General features: G+C 48.8%; 6 protein-coding genes across 6 annotated transcripts; 2 read left to right on the top strand and 4 right to left on the bottom strand.

Annotated features, from left to right (window-relative positions):
- Positions 1 to 134: 134 nt before the first annotated feature.
- Positions 135 to 2,469, bottom strand: LTR64_000935 (uncharacterized protein; the record flags this gene model as incomplete). Its single annotated transcript, XM_064895316.1, has 2 exons — positions 135 to 2,330; positions 2,380 to 2,469. The coding sequence occupies 2 exons, from the start codon at positions 2,467 to 2,469 to the stop codon at positions 135 to 137; spliced, it is 2,286 nt and encodes a 761-aa protein (XP_064758003.1).
- Positions 2,470 to 5,125: 2,656 nt separating this feature from the next.
- On the bottom strand, positions 5,126 to 5,963 carry LTR64_000934 (uncharacterized protein; the record flags this gene model as incomplete). Its single annotated transcript, XM_064895315.1, has 2 exons — positions 5,126 to 5,142; positions 5,408 to 5,963. 2 exons carry the CDS (start codon positions 5,961 to 5,963, stop codon positions 5,126 to 5,128), a joined length of 573 nt encoding a protein of 190 aa, XP_064758002.1.
- A 1,116-nt stretch (positions 5,964 to 7,079) lies between these two features.
- Positions 7,080 to 8,214, top strand: LTR64_000933 (uncharacterized protein; the record flags this gene model as incomplete). The annotated part of the gene is made up of 2 exons (XM_064895314.1): positions 7,080 to 7,866; positions 7,919 to 8,214. The coding sequence occupies 2 exons, from the start codon at positions 7,080 to 7,082 to the stop codon at positions 8,212 to 8,214; spliced, it is 1,083 nt and encodes a 360-aa protein (XP_064758001.1).
- A 678-nt stretch (positions 8,215 to 8,892) lies between these two features.
- MDH1 (Malate dehydrogenase, cytoplasmic) lies at positions 8,893 to 9,846 on the top strand (the record flags this gene model as incomplete). Its single annotated transcript, XM_064895313.1, has 3 exons — positions 8,893 to 9,058; positions 9,103 to 9,197; positions 9,247 to 9,846. The coding sequence occupies 3 exons, from the start codon at positions 8,893 to 8,895 to the stop codon at positions 9,844 to 9,846; spliced, it is 861 nt and encodes a 286-aa protein (XP_064758000.1).
- Positions 9,847 to 10,311: 465 nt separating this feature from the next.
- Positions 10,312 to 11,662, bottom strand: LTR64_000931 (uncharacterized protein; the record flags this gene model as incomplete). Its single annotated transcript, XM_064895312.1, has 2 exons — positions 10,312 to 11,461; positions 11,517 to 11,662. 2 exons carry the CDS (start codon positions 11,660 to 11,662, stop codon positions 10,312 to 10,314), a joined length of 1,296 nt encoding a protein of 431 aa, XP_064757999.1.
- Positions 11,663 to 17,660: 5,998 nt separating this feature from the next.
- Positions 17,661 to 19,406, bottom strand: LTR64_000930 (uncharacterized protein; the record flags this gene model as incomplete). The annotated part of the gene is made up of 1 exon (XM_064895311.1): positions 17,661 to 19,406. The coding sequence occupies one exon, from the start codon at positions 19,404 to 19,406 to the stop codon at positions 17,661 to 17,663; it is 1,746 nt and encodes a 581-aa protein (XP_064757998.1).
- Positions 19,407 to 20,077: the final 671 nt, after the last annotated feature.

Below are 20,077 nucleotides of genomic sequence, written 5' to 3'. Positions count from 1 at the left end.
TTGTATGAGCAACGAATTAGGGTTGGAAAGAGGTTAGGAAAATACAGCACTGTAGTGGTATTTCTTGTTTGAGCACTCTACAGGAATATTTTATACCATGAGTAAGATCATGGTTAGCCATGCTCAGATTCTACTTATCCAAGTAACACATCCTGCCAGCATGGTTCTGGTTCCAGTGCGTTCTGAAGTGCGCTGCTCAATATCCTTCCCAGTCCCTCCCTGTGGCAGATACCTTTCTGCTCACTAACCAAAATGACGTTATAAACACCATAGTCAAATCTTTCAATCTCTTCCATCGCTGCATCTGGAAAGAAAGGGTAATCCCTCCACAGTGATATCTCTTCCTCCGCAAAGCAGCTCAACCTCGACATGACTAGGAACTTCAAGGGCACGCCTATTCGAATCTGCCATCCTTCGTCCAGATCTATGGTACCACACCACTGCCCGTTCTTGTCGGCTATACCGGTCCGAAGTAGGCCAGGATCAGCTGGTGCTGGTCGAACAGTTGACAGGGCACTCGGACCTGTTAATCTCTTCCGCAAGGGTGATATAGTAGTCTTGTGGACTGGTTGAGGATGGATCAAGCTGAAGTACGCGACTATCGTGTCGAAGTGCAGTAGAGGCGCCACGTTTGAGTTGTTGCCAAGCTTCCTGGCAATTCGCCTGCGATGACGTTGCCATGGTACTGGAGGCTCTATCCTTGAAACGAGCTGAGCTGGAAAATGGTGTTGCTCTTCGACTCTATCCTCCGTGTAATGCCATTGTATCCAGCTCTTAGCTGATTCAGTAAACTTCCATTGGATCTCGCCCATCCAGCCGGCCCAAGACCATGATGGAAAGCCATGTCTCCGGACCAGCCTTTTCGAGGACTCCCATATCAGAGATGAGTCCATAAGTTGTTCGAACAGACCTTGATAGATGGTTACATTGAGTCGCTTCTCGAGCACTTGCTCGACTCCGCCAAAGGCCTCGAGAATGTCCGCTGCGTTCGTCAGATCTCGCCGTGTGTACAACTCTACAGCTGAAGTAAATTGTACAAAGGGCTTTTCCCGAAAGATCCTGGTCGGCATGTCGATTGAATCGAGTGACCAGCCATTCGGACTTGGCATTTCCATGTCTTCGCAGAATGTTGCCCTGCGACATTGAAAGTACACTCGACCATTGACAAAGAGCAGACAGCGACGAGATAGCATTCTTTCCTGAAAAGTCCACGCTCTTGAATCCCATTGTGAGGTTGCGATGTAATCTTCAGCCAAGTGCGAGACCATTAATTTGACGCCAGGCACGACCTCTTCGATGGTTTGATGCCACATTCGAGAGTCTTCCCTTACACCAGGCAGGCCAGCGTTCGCGTCCTTTCCTGAGCCAGCAACTATAGTCAAGTGTGCTCGTGCATATATCCAGTCGTCGTGATACTGAAAGCCTGTATCGTGTATGAGAGCCAGGCTGTCAGTCCAGAGGTATCTCTCTCCGAGCATACGAGTCAATTTGATTGTGTCTTTAATGGTCCTCGGTAAGCGCTCTTTGAGGAGCGCTCCTGGCTTAGACAAGCGAGGCAAACTCTCGCTGGTTGTGAATAACTGCTCAAAGTTCTTGCCCCAAAGATAGCTAAGTGCAATGAAGCGAGCATGTGGTGGCACCTCAGCAACACACATATTGTCGACATCGATGGCTCTAAGAACATTCTTAGGAGATAGCATAAGGTCTGGGTGAACCAGTGAAGCCTCGCACTCCTGTCCATGTGCATTCTCACACGTCCTGATCCAGCTCTGGAGAACGTCAGGTTCAAGCAGGTCATGAGATTTCAACCGACGGCCAAAGAACTCCTTGAAAGGCGCGCTTTCATTAAGCAACGCAACATAGCCATCTTTAAAGGCCTGAGGTTCACTGTATATCAGTACCCTTCTCGTTCGAGGGACATATTGTTGCTCGGGCCCAGCCTGGTCAATGAAGATTTCTTCTTGTCCGTCAATTACCCATTTCGCGTATACGGCGGCATCCTCACTCCGCGACTGGCTGGGTGCACGCTGATCGAGTGGCCGATCTGAAATCTCGAGCACAAGACGACAGAAGGGGCAGTACTTTTTGCGACGTATGTTTGACAGCCTCCCAAGATATCGTGGGATGTTTTCAAAATTCTTCTTCCTTTGCTCTTGCTTGACAAACGACTCAGCAGCTAGACCACCAATATGGGAAGTGTCGATCTGCGTCGGCTTCTCGTCTGATCGCCTGAACTGCCTATCCTGCGACCTCACGACGAATGAGTCAACCTCGAATTTGAGTTTAGAACAGTAGTCGCATAGTCGTGATTCTTCGGCTTGTGGCTCGAGCTTTATGGAGTCAGTATAGGACTACCAGGAGGACTAAGTGAGCACCCACGTCTTTCAAGCGGAATGGAATTTTTGTGAACGATTTCATCCGCTTCTTGAATTCATGGATGCCATTGGTAGGCTGGAGTTGTTGCGACATCGAGCATTTGCAAACATGTCGTCCATCAATGGCAACAAGACGGGCTGGTAAATACTTTCAGGTCTTTGCTGTTTTAACCAGAATAGTAACAGAAGGTGATATCGCAAACAAGGGTTTCTCGGCGTAATGATTGAGGTACAATCCTTCCCATTTCACAGACATCGACTTGCACGTTTCACCTTTGCTGGATTCGCGGTTGCAGACCAACAATTTAGGCGTGCCGACGTCATGTCCACCAGATCCTGGAGCTTAACGGTGCTTGAGCCTCATTTGGCCCTATTTGCAACTGTACTTTTGCCCATGGTACATATCCAAGATCGCCGTCAACATCCCATCGCATGTCGTATTGCCTCTTTCGGCAGCAATTGCGATAAGACACGCGTGATTCACTGCCCGTCATTGTCACAGTGTTGCGCTATGATAAGATGAGCATGGGCTGGGGTTGAGCATTTCAGAAAGCACGACTTCATCACAAGAAAATGCTTGCGACATGGAGGACTGCTACAGTTCCTTCGGCAGGTATACGTTGTACTGGTGAGCATTCAATAGCAAGCACTGAGGAAAACATGATGATTCGCGACGTTCTCGAGCCTCTGCTTCGAAACCGAGAGACTCTGGAAAAAGCAATTTTCCACTATCAAGCATACGCAAGACATCAGACATGCTGCGTAAAGTCACTCGAACCTGATTGAAGTCTTCGATTACATTCGTTCTTGTGTGTGAATCTCACTTATCCTTCTAAATGTCTACGATCTTTCAATTAGTCAATGAAACACCTTCAGGTAAGTGAACGACCTGTTGCTTCTCTCAATGGTCCCTACATTGTTCCGTGTTCCTCGTAGCGTTATACCATGGCAGACTCCTCAGCCCTGCAAGCCACAGTCTCGTCGTCTCACAAGAGTTCTAAGCACAAGCGATCTGCCACCTCCAATCCTCGTCGAAAACCAAAGTTCAAAACAGTTGAATGCCCCATCTGCCTCTCTCCTCGCAAGCCTTGCCAGCTCATTCAACTGGATACCTGTGGTTGCATGTACTGCAAATCCTGCATCAGCGAAGCACTAACAGCAGGTCTCACCCCAAATGACTTTCCAGCACGGTGTTGTGGACGCCTACTCGACCTTACCGGTCTAGAAAAGCATGTTTCGAAGATCTTGGCCAGACAGTATAGGAACAAGACCGAGGAAGTAACAAGCAGCGAACCGGTTTACTGCGCCGAATGTGGAGAGTTCATTTCTGCGGAGGCTTACGATGAAGTCGCCAAAAGTGCTGCTGCAGATGGCATCCGTGCTGGGTTCGGAACGTGTGGTATGTGTCACAGGAAGACGTGTATCAAAAAAGATTGCAAGATGTTGAAAAGTCAGCATCTGGGCATTCACGCCATTTGTCCAGCATTTCTTGAAGATGAGGGCCTGGTCCGTATAGCGCAACATAAGGGGTGGAAAAGGTGTCCAAGATGTTTCTCTCTGACGGAGAAGAGCACAGGCTGTTCTGCAATGAGGTAAGTAATGGATAGAAAGATTGTTAGACACGTGAAAGGTTGACACCGTGACAGATGTCGTTGCAAAGCAGAGTGGTGTTATGAATGTGGAAAGTTGACAAAGGCTTCTGAGGACAAATGTACTTGCCACCTACCGACTTACGTTGATCTCGTTGACAATCTCGGCGACCGAATGAGTGCTGAAGAAGAGCTGCCAGAACTCGATGTTCTGTTGGGACTTGCACTGCCCGGGACTACACACTAGTTCTGATATGAAAGTGTGATGCAGCCTCGCAAACAATGGCCCTAGAAATGGTGCAGATCATTTCGCACATGTGGTCGGCAAACTAGTCGAGCTACATGGTTCTATCTGCTATTGACCTTAGAGCTATTCCTCAGGCGATCTTGCTCTTCTATGCTCGTCCACATGCCACGCAGATTGTGTGCATCGTGGACAACAAGGGAGAGATTTGATCGTATTGCAACATTGGTTTAAATTCTGTTTATCTTGTCTTAACTTTTCACTGCATAGGAGAACTGCGAAATATGCTCCTGACATCGTCTTAACCAGCAGCAGGGGCGAATTTTGCAATCTCAAAATCATCAAGATCGTGCATGCCGTTCCTGTAAAACGCGCATTTACCGTTTGTACACATATCTCGTGCCCAAGGACATTGGTGTCCGTAAAAACAATTAATCTTCCTACACTTACTCCCAGCAGCGCAGGGTATACTTCTAGCTTTGTACTTCAAGACTTGCTTCATAGCACTGTCAATTGGGTCGTGGTCGTATTTGCAGTTGTACGTATAGCATTCGCCAGCCAAGTGATGGTTGTTGCAGAGCTTGCAATCTATGATACGATTGTTAAAGCGATCAAGTTCGGCTGAGGAAGGTGCTTGCAGACGTCGATCGATTCGTTGGCCGAGACGGTTGACGGGGATACCGGAGGTTGAGTCACCAGTTACTTGCTTGGAGACTTTGGTTGGCTCGAAGCTAGGTGAATCTGCATGCGTACTCTTGAAGCTGGTATTTCGTGGCGGTGCACGAGCAGCATCAGCAGTTACTGTTGACCAGGTAGTTACTGAAGACTGTGCAGGTGTGGCCTCGCTGGAGCGTGAAACATTATCATTAGTCGATGGGGTGGCTGAAACAGTTCTAGGTACATAGCTAGGTGTGTTGTCAAATCTTCGTGTGGGCTGTAATGGTTGCATTTCAAACGTATTGGTAAACTCAGCAAATGGTAGGTTGAGGTTGTAGAAATGGCTGTGAATATTGCCAATCCGAACAAGGACCGTTTTCGACTTTGCGCAGGGATCGTGGCGGTATTTATCGAATTCGGCGACGTACCCAGAATCATGACAACATGCCAGGAAAATATGTTTACATTGAGCATGCTGCACATAAAAGCGATATAGGTCTGATAGATGTTAGCGAGAACCTAGAAACGTCAGTTACATCTACCTCGTATTTTAGCATCGACTCTTTCCTTCCCTGGTCCACAGTCGATTGTTTGAAAGAGACTACGGCTGGACGTGAAAGACCACATGAACTCGTTGAAATGAAAAGGTGCTTGTATGATATCGGCATTTAATAATACCCTCATGGGGACATCTTTGTTGAAATAAACGATGGCCATGACTTCCACGTCTTCATTGTATTCTGAGCCTTCAAGTAAGTTGGTTTGGCTAGCTTTGAGATAATTCTGAATATCTGTATACAATGCATGAGCCGCCTGAGCGCCTCCCGACTCATCGGCACTCATATAGAAATCGCGATTGAAATGGTAGTTATCTCCATCGATGAGGACAACGGCAAATTGGTTCCGGCCTAAGGATGATTCGGCGACTTCTGCACGCTGTCGCCATTTCCTGCGATTAGTACGCTCATCGTCTAGATCAGCTTCAAGGGTTCCTATTCTATTCTTCATAGCCTCGAACTCTTGTGCAAAGTGTTGAAGGTCTTCTTGACGGGCTGAATCGAAACTGCGATATAAATTGACCTTTTGTAAGAGGTCCATGTTGTTTAGATTGTTCATGTTGCTTGCATTGAGTAGAAACCATGGGTTGGAAGAATGACAAAAACAAAGGACGAGAGTGTGTTTGTATTAGTGGTCTTGGATGCTAGCATACGTTGTCAAAAACACCTTGAAATGCAAATGATTGTGAAAATACAGTACAAGAAAAAGGAATGCTCAAAGGTTGGTGGAATACAAATTGAAGCAGGTCGAAACGCGTTCGAGGGTGACTGGACGTGAAATGTGTGAGGCAGACACGCTTGTTGGCGTGTCGGTCCTTTTGTCCTGGGCTTTAACGAAAGACTTGCCTGCAAGAACATGTTGGAAATTGGTTTAGTCCGGCCACAACTTCTGCATCTGCATGCTGCAGGTGTCCATTCGCAAACTTGCATGGGACTTCAATCGACTATATTGGCCCACTATCACTGAGTATTGCTTGCGTCCAGCGCAACATCCGCGTAGATACATGCATTTGACCGAATCAAGAACGAGTGGATGGCTCGAGCTTGGAATTCGTTTTTCGATACAGCAAGGACGATGAAGAGCGTAAGTCCCAGACGAGAGAGAGAACTCTGTGAGACAATCTGGTTTCTCCGCTCGATCGCTTACACATGGTCAATGAAATTACACCGCCCACTTTATACTGATTCGCTGGGCGATTTGCGAAGGAGGACTGACGAGATTCGGTGAAAAGATATGCCATGACAGTCATTGGCATCTGTGCAGCTCGTGCAGCTCGTGCACAGACTACGTGTGAATCGTTCTTGGATAGCTGACAGCAGACGAGCTCACGACAGAGTAATTTTTTGATCCGACTCAGGAGTAAAGATTCTACTGCATTCAAGCCGAGGTTGTTTAGTCATTCGGTATATCTCTAGCAACCACTAAGTACGTAGGTAGAAGAGAAACACGAGGTCATGGTCGCATCGCTATGTGCAGACAGTGTCCTTAAAAAAGGTCTGCGTTGTTGTGCTATAGCATACAGCTTGACAGTCTTGAGGTTTGCATCGACCAATCGACTTACACCGAGGTGGAGGCTAATCATCTGTTTGGAGCACAGCGAGGTTGTCCAGATTGAAGTTCACATACACGCTTCGTCGTCGCATCACATTATAGACGATGGTGCAGAACAAGTACTTTCGATACAAGGCCGTCCCTAGCGGATGGCCAGAGCCTAATAAGGACCTGGATATCGCGTCTGAGGAGTTCGACCTCGAGGCACCTCCTCCCAGAAATGGCTTCATCACAAAGAATCTGTATGCGGCTTTTGATCCCAGCCAAAGAGGTAGGATGAGAGATTCCAAAGTCTGGTCTTACTCAAAGGCTATGGAGGTAGGAAAGCCAGTTGAGTCAGTCAGTGTAATTGGCAAAGTCCTGAAATCAGACAACTCGCAGTTCAAGGAGGGAGAGCATGTAATATTGTGGAGTAGCTACACGGAAACGTACTCGAAAGTCTCCCCAGAAGACACCAACGGCTTGAGTGATCAGAAAGTTGAGAGCAGTAGAAGAGCCCAACGCTTCGAACCAGCTTCAGGTGTGCCATTTACCGCCTATATCAACGCTCTGGGTATGACTGGTATGACTGCCTATGGTAGCCTCCATGAGATTGGTACACCGCGGAAAGGAGAGACAATCTGGGTGTCGGCCACGGCTGGTGCTGTGGGTCTCGTCGTCGCGCAAGTCGCTCTTCGAGAAGGACTGAAAGTGATAGGTAGTGTTGGCGATGACAAGAAGTTGGAGCACTTGAGAGAGCTCGGGATCACAGAATGCTTCAATTACAAAAAGGAGGATCCTCGCAGTGCTCTCAAGAGGTTGGCACCTGACGGAATAGATATTTTTTACGACAACGTCGGAGGTGAGCAGCTCGATATTGCGCTCGAGCACATCAAAGTTGGGGGCAGAATTGGTACGCTAGTCTTAATTCGAGGTATAGTTTGTTCCATACTGACATATGGCAGTCGCGTGCGGTGCAATCTCGCAATACAACAACCAGCCAGGGCAAGGGTACGGAGTGAAAAACACAACGATGATGGTAAGGAAGCGGCTTCGATGGCAGGGCTTTCTAGTGTTCGATCAGAATATCATGCAGCACAGCAAAGCACGAGACGAGAATATTACCAAGTGGATCCAGGAAGGTAGTTTCAAGTCCGACGATCACGTTACAGATGGTATGGACAATGCAGTTGAAGGCTTTTTGGGCATGCTGAAGGGTGATAATCTAGGTAAGGCCATCTTGAAAATCAGCGATGAATGAGCTGCCCAAGAGCCTCGGAGCCGATTGAGGTTTTACTCGAGCTATATGTTTGGAATAAACAGACATAACGTGATGCAACACTTGCGACATAGATCGTGCTTGGCCAATAATCACGGGAGAGGAAAGTAGACACAGATTGAACACAACATGCTGAAGCTGCCAAGCTCGAGATATATCGAAGCTGCTGTTAGGTTGCACTAAATTTCATCTAAGCGTGCCAAGCCAAATCGGGGTTTCCGGTGAACCTGGAGCTGCGACCCCAAAGTTTGAAGTTGAAGCTCATTCTCGAACTTGAACCCTGAGTAGCAGTACCTTTCAACGACAAGTACTTTCCTTTCGAAGCAATCACTTTCTTATCGTGCTTTCTTCAAGGACACCTTCTCTTCTCACCACGCGTACCCTCTTCAAGATGTCCTTCGCTAGACAGATGTTTGGACAGGTGCAGCGCCGAGCTTTCTCGGTGTCGAGCAGACAGGTATACATCACCGCAACAGTACAGTGTTAGCACCACTAACGATGTCTTCAGAATTCCAAAGTCGCTGTGCTTGGTGCCGCAGGTGGTATCGGTCAGCCGTTGTCACTGCTGATGAAGCTGAACCCTCGTGTTTCCAAGCTCGCCCTTTACGATATCCGACTAGGACCAGGTCCGCTCGACCGCAGTTTGCAATTGTTGTACAAATGCTAAGATCAGCAGGTGTGGCCGCCGATATCTCTCACATCAACACCAAGTCCGAGGTGAAGGGTTATGATCCAACTCCATCGGGTCTGCGAGAGTGCTTGACTGGTGCTGAGATTGTTCTCATCCCGGCTGGCGTTCCTCGAAAGCCAGGCATGACACGTGATGGTAAGAGACTCGACAGTTATCACGAACCATGACTAAAATGATAGATCTCTTCAACACCAACGCTAGCATCGTCCGGGATCTCGCAAAGGCCTGCGCCGAGGCTTGCCCAGAGGCAAATCTTTTGATCATTTCCAACCCCGTACGTACACCTTGAAGAATGAAAAAGGCGGAATACTGACAGCGTCTAGGTGAACTCGACCGTCCCAATTTGCGCGGAGGTCTTGAAGAGCAGAGGCGTTTACAACCCCAAAAGACTCTTTGGTGTCACCACCCTCGACGTTGTCCGAGCTTCGCGATTCGTCTCCGAGATCAAGGGATCTGACCCAGCCAACGAGAATATCACTGTCGTCGGTGGTCACTCTGGTGTGACGATCGTCCCATTGATCTCGCAATCCGGTCACTCCGACATCAGCGGCGAGAAGCTCGATACTCTTGTCAACAGAATCCAGTTCGGTGGTGACGAGGTCGTCAAAGCCAAGGATGGTGCAGGATCTGCCACTCTGTCCATGGCTATGGCTGGTGCTCGCTTCGCAGAGAGCTTGCTCCGAGCTTCCCAGGGTGAGACCGGTGTCGTCGAGCCAACCTTCGTCGACAGCCCACTTTACAAGAGTAAGGGCGTTGACTTCTTCGCCTCAAAGGTTACTCTAGGTCCAGATGGTGTACAGGAGATTCACGATGTTGGCAAGCTTACTTCGCACGAGGAGGGACTCTTGGATGCCTGCTTGGCTGACCTCAAGAAGAACATTGAGAAGGGTGTCAAGTTCGTTGCTGAGAACCCACCAAAATAGACGGTTTTGCAGCGCAGTAACTTGTACAAAATTTAACTTCGTGTGAACCAGCCGTGGCTCATCAGTATCTTGGTTTTGAAGTTGTTCTATAACAAATCAAGCGAGCGAGCAGGAATCTATTCTAAATCAAGTTTAACACGTCTGTTTTGGTAAAGCATATCCATTTTCTTTCTTCGGCATGTTATTTTTGTGCTGCTATTGTCGACTACGCGACTTACCGCCTTGCAGCTAATCGATATGTTCACGGTAATCGCACAAGTCCAGAGAGTGCAGGCAATCGAGCGTAGCACACAACAAGGCCAATTCAGGTGCGGATTCTCGCCTTAAACTGGCCATGGCTGAGCGACACGACATAGCAAGGATCGAAGACTGGTGAACATGCTAAAATGATCACAAAAATTGACCAGCTGCGAAGGATTTCGACCATGCGACGTCGCTGCAGCTCACTATATTCTCTCAGAGATTCTATCGCACCTTATGATCTTCCTGCATCTTCCTCTTCACTCTTGGATCTTCTCTCACGACCAAAAGCTCTCCCTTCCAGATACCCTTTAACGTGAAAACTGAATTGAGTAGGAAGAAGAATAGCAGGATGATGATTAAGCCCGCGGTCACTACCCGCCACGCTGGTGAGTCCATCTCAGTCGCGAGTAGAGTTGTACTTGTTGTCAGCGTGCCCACTGGGAAAATGATCGCATTCCAGCTGGGCGTCCATTTTAGTTGTTTCTGTAGAGCCCTTGATACCATCGCGTACACTCCTAAGAATGTCCAGATGATTCCTAGCCCAGTCAGCAGAAGTGCAATAAGCATACAGGCCGCTTCGAGTGGAACCGCGGCTTCTCCCGTCAAGAATGTTCCTTTGTCGTAACCCACGAATTTGCGATATACCCTTGCAGCTTGGCCGAGCTGTTGTAGTGCTGCCGCGCTTTGTCCCATTGGTCCGACGAGAATGAAGACACTGGCGGTCTGTGGAGGAGGTGGCCAGCCTTGAGATAACAGGCCATGAAACAGATATGTGGTGAGCATAAATCCCAGTAGGATGCCAACGCCGACCATCAGGAAGCTGACAATGATCACGGGCACCGCCATGCGCGCACTAATGTCGTAACTGTGGCTGGCTACCAAAGCACCCGTGATTGCCACCGTACTGACACTCACAGCCGGGATAATGACCATCATTGGCAACCTCTTTCCCCTGACACCTTCTCCAGCCTGTACACTAATCTCATGCTTGGCAATCAGGTCGCCGAAGACCCAGAAGAGAACAGCTAGTGCCCAGAAACACACAACCCACCACATCACATATGCAACGATAGTGAGTGCATGTCTTCCCCAGTACGCGTTACTTGCAATTAGCGAGGTGAGGCTCGTCAGGGTCATGAACGCAATAGGCCAACAGGCGCATAACATCAGGTCGCTGAGCTCGCCTGTAATCTCGCCATAAGCCTGGGATCCAAAGATAACAAAGCGTGCAGTGAATGCAGCACTGAAGAGCACAAACAGAGTCAGATCAAATACGAAAAAGATAGTGCTGATGACCTTCAGCCCAGGAAATTGGTAAGGACATTGATGGGTTAAAATGGCCAGTACGCCTGAGTTCATGCACCATGTGAACCTGAGAAAGCATCAGCAATCAGACCACAGACATCTTGCATAAGGTATCGTTGTACCAAAATGGACCAAAGTCCTGGACCAGAGCTGTCAGGACGTTTCGGCGTAACGGAGGCATATTGTTTTCGCGCTTTTCAATGTCGCGGATGTCTGCATTCTCGGCCTCGTTCGTGTTATCAACGTGTTCCGTCGTATTTTGTGCCATGCTCACGTCGTGGCATTTGTGCTCAAATACCTCGTTACTGTGACGAGTGACAACACTCGTGGCAGTACTACGACATGAGTACTTGGGTCGATCTGGTAAAAGCCATTTCGCGATTCAGGCAAGGTTCACCCCGTCGCGGGATTCTCCACTTCGTGAGATGCTCCAGGTGGATGAGTGACCTCGCCTTCCAATGGCTGTATCAAGTAACAAGCTATTTTATACGCTAGTAGATCGCTAGAGTGGTATTAAAAGATGAGGTTTGTAAGTGAAGTAAGAAGTCATCTACCTAAAGCAGACAGCTAAGCGTTAGAGGAATGAGTGGTTCGAAAGTGGAGAAAGAAAACGTACTCTAATTATTTCGACTACGAGCCTATAAGCCCCAACTGGCAGGCTCCTAAGACCGCAATAGCGTGTTTCATCGAAATGGGCAGGGTGTCGCAGTGTGCTTTTCGCCATCACTCACAGCGAGGCTATCTAACAACACCACCGTATCTGGTGGTGTCGAGTATGCTGTACATACTGTGTGGCACAGCAGCTGGATGTCGGGGTCGACGAGCAGCCCGCCGCGCCTTCATCTTTTGACCTGCCAGCTATCTGCACCTCTACCGAGCGAGTCTTGAGCCTCGAAAGTTAGGGTTTGATGAAGAGCGCAACATAATCGCACAACAACCATTTTCCTCTTCATCTCGCCAGTCTCATTGCGTGGCACAGCGAAAACGTGTTTATGACTGATTATAGCATCTAGCTTGAGCGACACCATAACACTATAGTCAAGTCGAGCCTGCTTTGACCGTCCGTAATAAAGTGTTTCGCTGGGGATTCCCAGTGTCGTATCCTTATCGACTATCTACTCGTACGTCAATACATGGTCCTGATTCGAAAGCCTGTTCCAACTGCACTCTGAAGCGCTATTCTTGGAAACGATTTTCGACATGGACTTGAAGGCTCACTGCATGTGGTACACTTCTAACTGGCCAGTCGTAGAGCGAATCGGAATAAAGGTTCTTCTAATTTCCAAGCCATCGCCAAGAGTGCATATAGTCTGTATCAACCTTTTGAGGCAAGGCTCTTTCGGACCTGAGCTGAATAGGAGATACTCACTCTATCTAAGCTCCACAAAGTCAGGTCGTTTGCTGATCCACCTCCCAGCTGACCCAAAATGGTACGACACTGATAAGGGACTATAAGGCTGAGAAGTCGGTATTTTACTCGGAAGGTCATGCTGCTGATCTCGATCATACTGACGTCTAACTACTCCGTTTGTCGGCAGGATGTTGACAAAGGATCTGGAGTATGGCCAGCTTCAACCCCGAAATATTGCATCTGCAAGTACATGTCGTTGAAACAGCCACGTCTCAACTATGATCATCTCAAAGCGGTGTTCAAAGCTGCATGAACTCAGCCGCTACGCTGTAATCCACGAAGAAAGAGGGGCCAAAAACTTGACAAGGATTCTTGGGATTGCTTCCAAGTGGAACCTAGTGGTCGGTCCGTGGCGTTCTTCAATGCTTGGAACTTCTTGGCGTCTCAGATGTTGCCTTGCTTTACATGTCTGCATAAACAGTTCTCCCATTACCAATCCCTGTATGGTCAGAGACATTTCGGAACTTAGAGGCTTTGGTCCTGGCTGAGCATGCCCCCAAGTGAGTATGTGCTAGAGCGTGGAACAGAAAGCAAGAGATGAGATTCTGCGCCACCACTCCCTGGTCTCTCACAACACATCGTCGCTGAGCTTGGTGGCTGTGTTTACAGTCTCGCTATCATTGGCATGGTGCCCGGACATATTGTCATGGCCCACGAAGTTGGTCATCTCATCCGTGTAACGCAAGATACATTGAGAGTACTTAAAGGACACTCACCAGCTTCACTTGTGGTAGACTCATCTGATCACATCTCAGCTACTCACCTGCAGAACTACTTGCCTCATCTCAAATCTCCATCGAACATCCTCATCATATCTTCCAGTACAACTACCACGCTTCGACTCTCATACGTGCTCAAAATCGACGACCATCCTATCCATAGATAGTGCTGACTCCTCACGTTTGAAATTCTACCACCTTAATCGTTACGAACGACTCGACACTACCACGCGAGGTCACAATGCCAACGACAATGGACTACGAAGACGCAAATTTCTTCCATTACATCACCACGATTGAAGACAAAGGCCTACTTGCTGAAACACACGCTTACGAAGACAACAAATACTTCCTCCGCGGAAAGGTGTGTTGGAGTGTCGAGACTGCCGTGGCCTCGTTCGGTTGGACCGCTCCTTTCTCAGCAGTCTATTCTTACTGGACGTACATGCAAATCAAAAAGACCGATAGAAGATGCGAGGATTGTATTGCAGAAGTGCGAAGAAGAGGACTCACGTGGCAGGAATGTGGTTCTAAGCATAAGGTGAAGATGATAGGGCGAGCTCATTACAAGCCGTAATGCATGCGCTCTCCAACAAGACACTTTGTACAGGTATATTGGCTAATTTTCTGGCGTATGGTTAGAAGTATGGAGTGGTTTGTGACGGGGCTACGTGTTCTTGATTTGTGCAGTGGTTACACCATTGACACCACTCGTTTCCAGAGGCACTGAGGCATTCAAGTTTTGCAGGGTTGACAGAAAAGGCTTAACGCTTCACTGAGTCATTCATGCTGTTGTACAAGTAGATATAGAAAGACGCAATCTTAGTTCTCATAACTAAAGGACCAATGAAGAGTGTATCACTTGCTTCACACTAAGGACCAGCGTACATCGTCCACGATCAGAACCAGTGGAAATCCTCAGTCAGGACCAATACAAAACTAGTCGACTTTACAAGGGGCAGTCGCGGCTAAGACGTCTTATTCCAAATTGATGATGGTTTTTGCGCCTGGTTCGTCGCAATGCAAGTCAATATACAAGGTATCGAAAATGAAGCTTCGTGGTCCATCTTTGGTGGACCAGCATGTGAGCTTTTCGAGCTAATTGCTTAGGTCTACAATGGTTCGTCACCTTGTAGCGGCAAGTTGTGAAGTAACATTCGTGATCATGTTCGTCATGAGATTCGTTCAGTGCTTGAACACCTACAGGACGATGGCCCTTATATCCACGAATGCTGTTTAGACATCCCATAGTCTCTTCCAACTGCTTCATGGTCGCAATGTAATGGTTGTGCCATCCTGTCGAGCCTTACACAGGACTTCCACGACTCTTCGAGGACGATTATTTTTTTGCCCGCCCTCGACAGCCTCAAAGCAATGGCGCTTCAGTAGCCACAACGCGCCCTCTGTGCAGGAAAGCGTTCACCCGATTTCACCTGAGGTTGATCAACTTGATCGGTATCTTGGTCATCTGGCGCGCTCGCTCTCCCACCAACAAGGCGCCTCTTTGACCGAGTTATATCGGCAATATGAAGAAGAAGCGGGCACTGTAATCAAACGTGTCGTGCCCTACGAGGAGCGACCTTCAGCTAAAAGGCGAGCCGATGTGACGACAGCTGATCAGTATGCAGCTGGTGATGGTATTGTCCTGGTCGTCCATGCTCAGTTTGACGAAGCAGCTGATCGTCTTTCTAAGACGACTGTCTGTACAGGGTTTGTGGTAAATAGTGGTGCCGATAACCACATGCAAGGCGACACTATCATCACATGTGCTCATACCCTGGACGAGATGTATCGACATTTCAGGCGTACTATAACTCAAGTCGAGAAGCCCACGCGCTTCTTCTCATTCATTGTTCCTTCATCTGGCAAGCCACGCATCATCACCCAATTGCTGTCTTCAATGCCACGTTCAGATGTTATTGCACTTGAGGCAAGATCCTTAGCACCCACTGTCAAGCTTCGCTCCCTACCACTCAGTCCGTTTCCAGTCTACTCCGGGACGCCTGTACTAACTCACCTCTTCGGCTCTAATGATCCACCCGTTGTTCAGCACTCCATCGCCAGGACAAAGGCAACAACAAAGATCCTGAACAGTACGACAATCGAGGAGCCGATACAGTGGCTAGAAAATAACGCTTGGCGGCGCTGGGGCGTGGGCCAGATGCTTGGGTACCGAAGCTATACAGGAGTTGAGATCGAGGTAAGAGTGCTCAAAATTTGGGAATATTATCTAACCTCTTCTTAGGCCGGCATATCTAGCGTACTTCCTCACATCCTCACGTCGATATTACCGACACCAGGATCATCTGGTGGCCCGCTTGTCCATGCGGAGACTGGAACAGTAGTAGGTATGACTAGTGGGAGGCGTATGGATAATCGAGTCGAAGGAGAACGAGGATGGGGCTGTAGCGCAGAGAGTATATTCGAGGTCATACATGGCATATTCGCGACAAATGGCCTCAAGGCTAACAGCGTGCAGATGTTTTCACTACCGGGCTTCACGCCAAACAACCACAACAAGCATCCTCATCCGTAGCTTCAATTCGTGCGAAGCTATAAGTCGGCTGACCAAGGCTTGTCCACTGAGATGTGCAATGGCATCGACGTCATGTGAGCAGACGGGCAAATCATGCAGTCAGAGCGATAAAGTCCGCAACATACAAAAGTACCTTAAGGTGAACAACGCGCCCGGTTGGGTCTCTGTTCAATATGTGCAAATACAACGCTAAAGAACGAAGAAAACTCCGACAAAACAGCAATCCTCACCAAGACTCATTCCACCACGGCGGCAACTCCCTCTCCCCCTCATAAACCTCAAAATTCCCCGGCATCCACTCCTTCCACTCAACCTCCAACTTCGCATTCTCCGTCAAACACCCCTGCACACTCAAATGAAACCTCTCACAATTTCCCTCCGACCCACAAAACTCCCTCTTAAAATCATCCTCTAAAACCTGCGAGTACCAAGTCGCCAACGTGACCAGGATCCGATTTGCGACGTTATCGTGAACCTGTCTGTACTTGTCGTTGGCGTTGTAGATGTTTGGGAATGGGCGGCCGGTTTTGGCGGCGAAAAAGGATGTGGACTTGTAGGAGGGGTCGAAGGGGCTGCGGAAGAGGGTTATGGATTGGCGGGAGAGGGATTCTTCGGAGGGGTTTAGGGGGTGGTGGAGTTGGGCTGTGAAGTGGATGGGGCCTGATGGAAGGGGGATTTGTGGTTCGGGTGTGGAGGGAGCTGATGATGGTGATGAGGTTGAGGAGGTCGTGCTATTGAGTGATGATGTTGAGCTGCGGGAGTGGGAGGGGTCGTCTGAATTTGTGTTGATATCGGAGACAGGAGGCATCGCGATAAGAGTTTCTGAGGCGGAAGAAGCATTACTGCTAGTGTCCGTCATTGGCGGTGAAGGTGGTAATCTGTTGTTGCTCATGATGTCTGATCTGATGTGCCTGTCAATATTTTCTGGGAAGCTCGAACATCCAGAGTCAACTGAATCTGCCGGCAATATTTACGTACTATGAGGTCCTCACACGACATCCAGCTGGACTCGACTATATCACTGTACTCTCTTCTCATTGTGCCGAGCTATTTTCGGAACCACGAGACAAAGCCGCATCTATCTCCAAATACTGACACATTGTCTAGGACCATTATGAGATTTCGAAACAATGGGTTTACAATGGAGTGAGACTATTCATGGGACCATAGACTTGATGCTGAGATGGAGGATGTGGCTGAGATATGTATTGGTTTTGGGTGAGACAGGGTTGGGTAGAGGCGGAATAGAGCGAGGGGATAGAAGAAAGCATTTAATGGTGGTCGTCAAGTACGTCCTCTTGAGGAGAAATCACATTGCAATATTGATCTAGCTAGCCTTGATTCGTAACCTCTCCGACTTTGGCAGATATCCGACTATCCCGCTTGCTTTCAGGCACTTCAGACAGATTAGTATGTTCTGACAAGATTCTGCACATGTCGAACTCGATCTCGATCTCGTCCTTCCCTCTATGATTTCCCCCATGTACCACAACTCCATGTATTACGTCCTAGTGCTCACCACAAGCGACGTCCAACCGTAGATAGAGACAGTCTCTCGAGCCGCTTATGCCACCCTTCTCATGGATCTTCAATCTTGTACTTAGCTCGTCTTCTTGAACCACATCACCTCCGGAACTGGTGTTTGCGGCGATGGCTGTTGGTTCGACTGCTGGGGTGGAGGACTGGAAAACTGGTGAGGCTGTACAGGTGGCCGAAGTCGTGGGGGTACGAAAATCGACCCTGCCTGCTGCGAGGGAATGTTTAGTCGCCACCGTGGGGTGGGGAAGGCAAGTGGTGAGTTTACTGCTTGGCCACCTTGAGCGACACTGGAAAAGCCTTGGAGTCGACCAGGTGTGAAAGATTGACTCCTAGGTGGAAATAAAGATGGCGCGGCTGGCCTAGCTTGATTGAGCTGTCCTTGTGGCAAAGAGAGAGGAGACTGCAATTGTGGGAGCGCGCCTGGCTGGAGCTGACGAGATTGGTTCTGCTGCTGGGCTGGCTGCAATTGAGATGCAGGTTGTCTATGCGTTAGAACCTGTGCCTGAGATTGGCCAGTCTGTGCTTGCTGAGCACGTCGTGCAGCTTTCGCCTCGGCTGCGAGGGTCGCTTTGTTGCGCGACCCAGGGGGGCGTCCAGGTCTACGCTTCTCCTGCTGATTGTTGTCATCCTCATCTGGAGAAGAGAAGTTCGAGGTGCTCGAGGAGCTCGGATTTGTGCTCTCGGTGCTAGGATTTCTCACAGCATCGATCAGCTCTTGTATAATATCACGCTGCCAGTGCATAGCCGTGATTCCTATAACCGCTTCTGTGTTGTCCCATTCTTCTCGACTCGGCCGGTGAATCATATGACGAGCCTGTCTAAGGACTTCCATGAGATATATCCACTGGTCTAGCTGGTGGGAAGTGCCTGGGTATAAGGTGAATGATGTTCTTGTAGCATTTTCAAACTCCTTCCTCAGCTTTGACCAGATGGCCTTACAGAACTCAAGCACTTGTAGGCTTTGGGCACTAGAGAGCTTTTGTGGAAACCCGAACTTGTCAGCAACGGCGTCGAGAAGTGCATCTCCGAGAGGTTTCAAGGCCTCGATGTGTTCCGTCCATCGCTCCTGTACTGTCTCGTGGTCGGCCATTGGGTCAAAGTCCAGTCGATGGGCACGTGTCATGATGGTGCCGTGGAAAGTGATTCCCAAGGTCGGCAGCTCATCCCAAACTGCAGCCAGCTCTTCGTCGGTCAGGAAAATTGCGTCACCATTCGCGCGGCGACCTAAGCCTAACCATCCTCGTTCATTTCGTTGAGCGTTCTGCCGGTCGCTGACGTTTGAGGTTGGCTGTCTCCCTGTGACAACTGAGCTCGCTGTATCAATTGCAGCTGAACCAGAGGCTCGAACGTCGTTACTCAAAGGTTCAGCAGAACGTTCACGACCAAGTGAGTTATGGCTCTCATTTTGGTGAACAGGACGTTGATTGACGTTTGTTCGATTTGAGGGCATGGGAAGGGCATCGCTACGTGGTATGGCCTGTCTTCGGTCAGTTTGCCCCACAACGTTGGCAGTCGGAAGACTCCTTCTCGGCAGAGTTGGAGTGAGAGAAGTAATATTATCAGGCGCAATGGATGGATATGTTGTACAGGGCTGGAAGGTATTGCCCGGTTTCTGACTTCGCGACTGGTCGTTGGTGTTCTGCATTCTGATTCTCTGGAATCGATCTCTGAGCTGCGTATCTCCGTACGTTGGAAGTCCGAGTTGAATGTGGCTGATGTCGGAAATCTCGTTGGTTCGCGGGTTCTGTCGTCTGGCAGAGCGTTTTGGGAGACTTCCCTTCATCACATCACGACCCTCGTTAGCCATGTTATTCCTCGAAGATCAGGTGCTTGGACAGTAAATATGATAGTTTATTGGTTGAGACGTTTCACCAGAGACGACTGAGGTAGAAATTCTGCTCACCTGTACCAGAATAGATAGGCACACGGGATCGATTGCTCTGTGTGGTTGATTGCGTGTGTATTTGCTATGCGAAGCTTTGTGGTTATGATGACAAAGACAACTGGACCTTGTGGCAATAGGAGACTAGAAGTCAATACCGAAGTATGAGGTGAATGCTGAATCCGACTGCGAATAGTCTTGCAATGATGAAAAGAGTAGAGGAGTAGGAGTAGAGGTGTCAATTAAATCATAGACGTGTCGTGTTATCAACGCCGTTGCGGCTCATTGACGTTGGTATCCAATATCACTAGCTACCTAGGAAAGTGCTCAGCAAACATAGAGCAAGTGACGAGCGGTTTTCGTAGTACTAGACAAGGTGTCTGGTCGTCGTCACTCTTGTGGACAGACGGCAACATCAGACTGAAGGTGGTTGCGTAGAGGAGTGGTGCGTATGTTCGCAACGATGATGCGGATTTGTGCCTGAGGTGATGATCCTTGTGCGCCACATCTGAGAACAAGTGGTTGTTCGAGTAACAACGTGCTTACCACTTGTGACCATCCCTGCTTGCAAGGACACTATGCGCCCCTTCTTGGGA

This window comes from Lithohypha guttulata (genome assembly GCF_036872675.1).
Source record: "Lithohypha guttulata strain CCFEE 5908 chromosome Unknown scaffold_1, whole genome shotgun sequence".
NCBI classification, from domain to species: domain Eukaryota; kingdom Fungi; phylum Ascomycota; class Eurotiomycetes; order Chaetothyriales; family Trichomeriaceae; genus Lithohypha; species Lithohypha guttulata.
The sequence above is the reverse complement of the archived record's forward strand: the minus strand, read 5'-3'. Positions and strand labels throughout refer to the sequence as shown.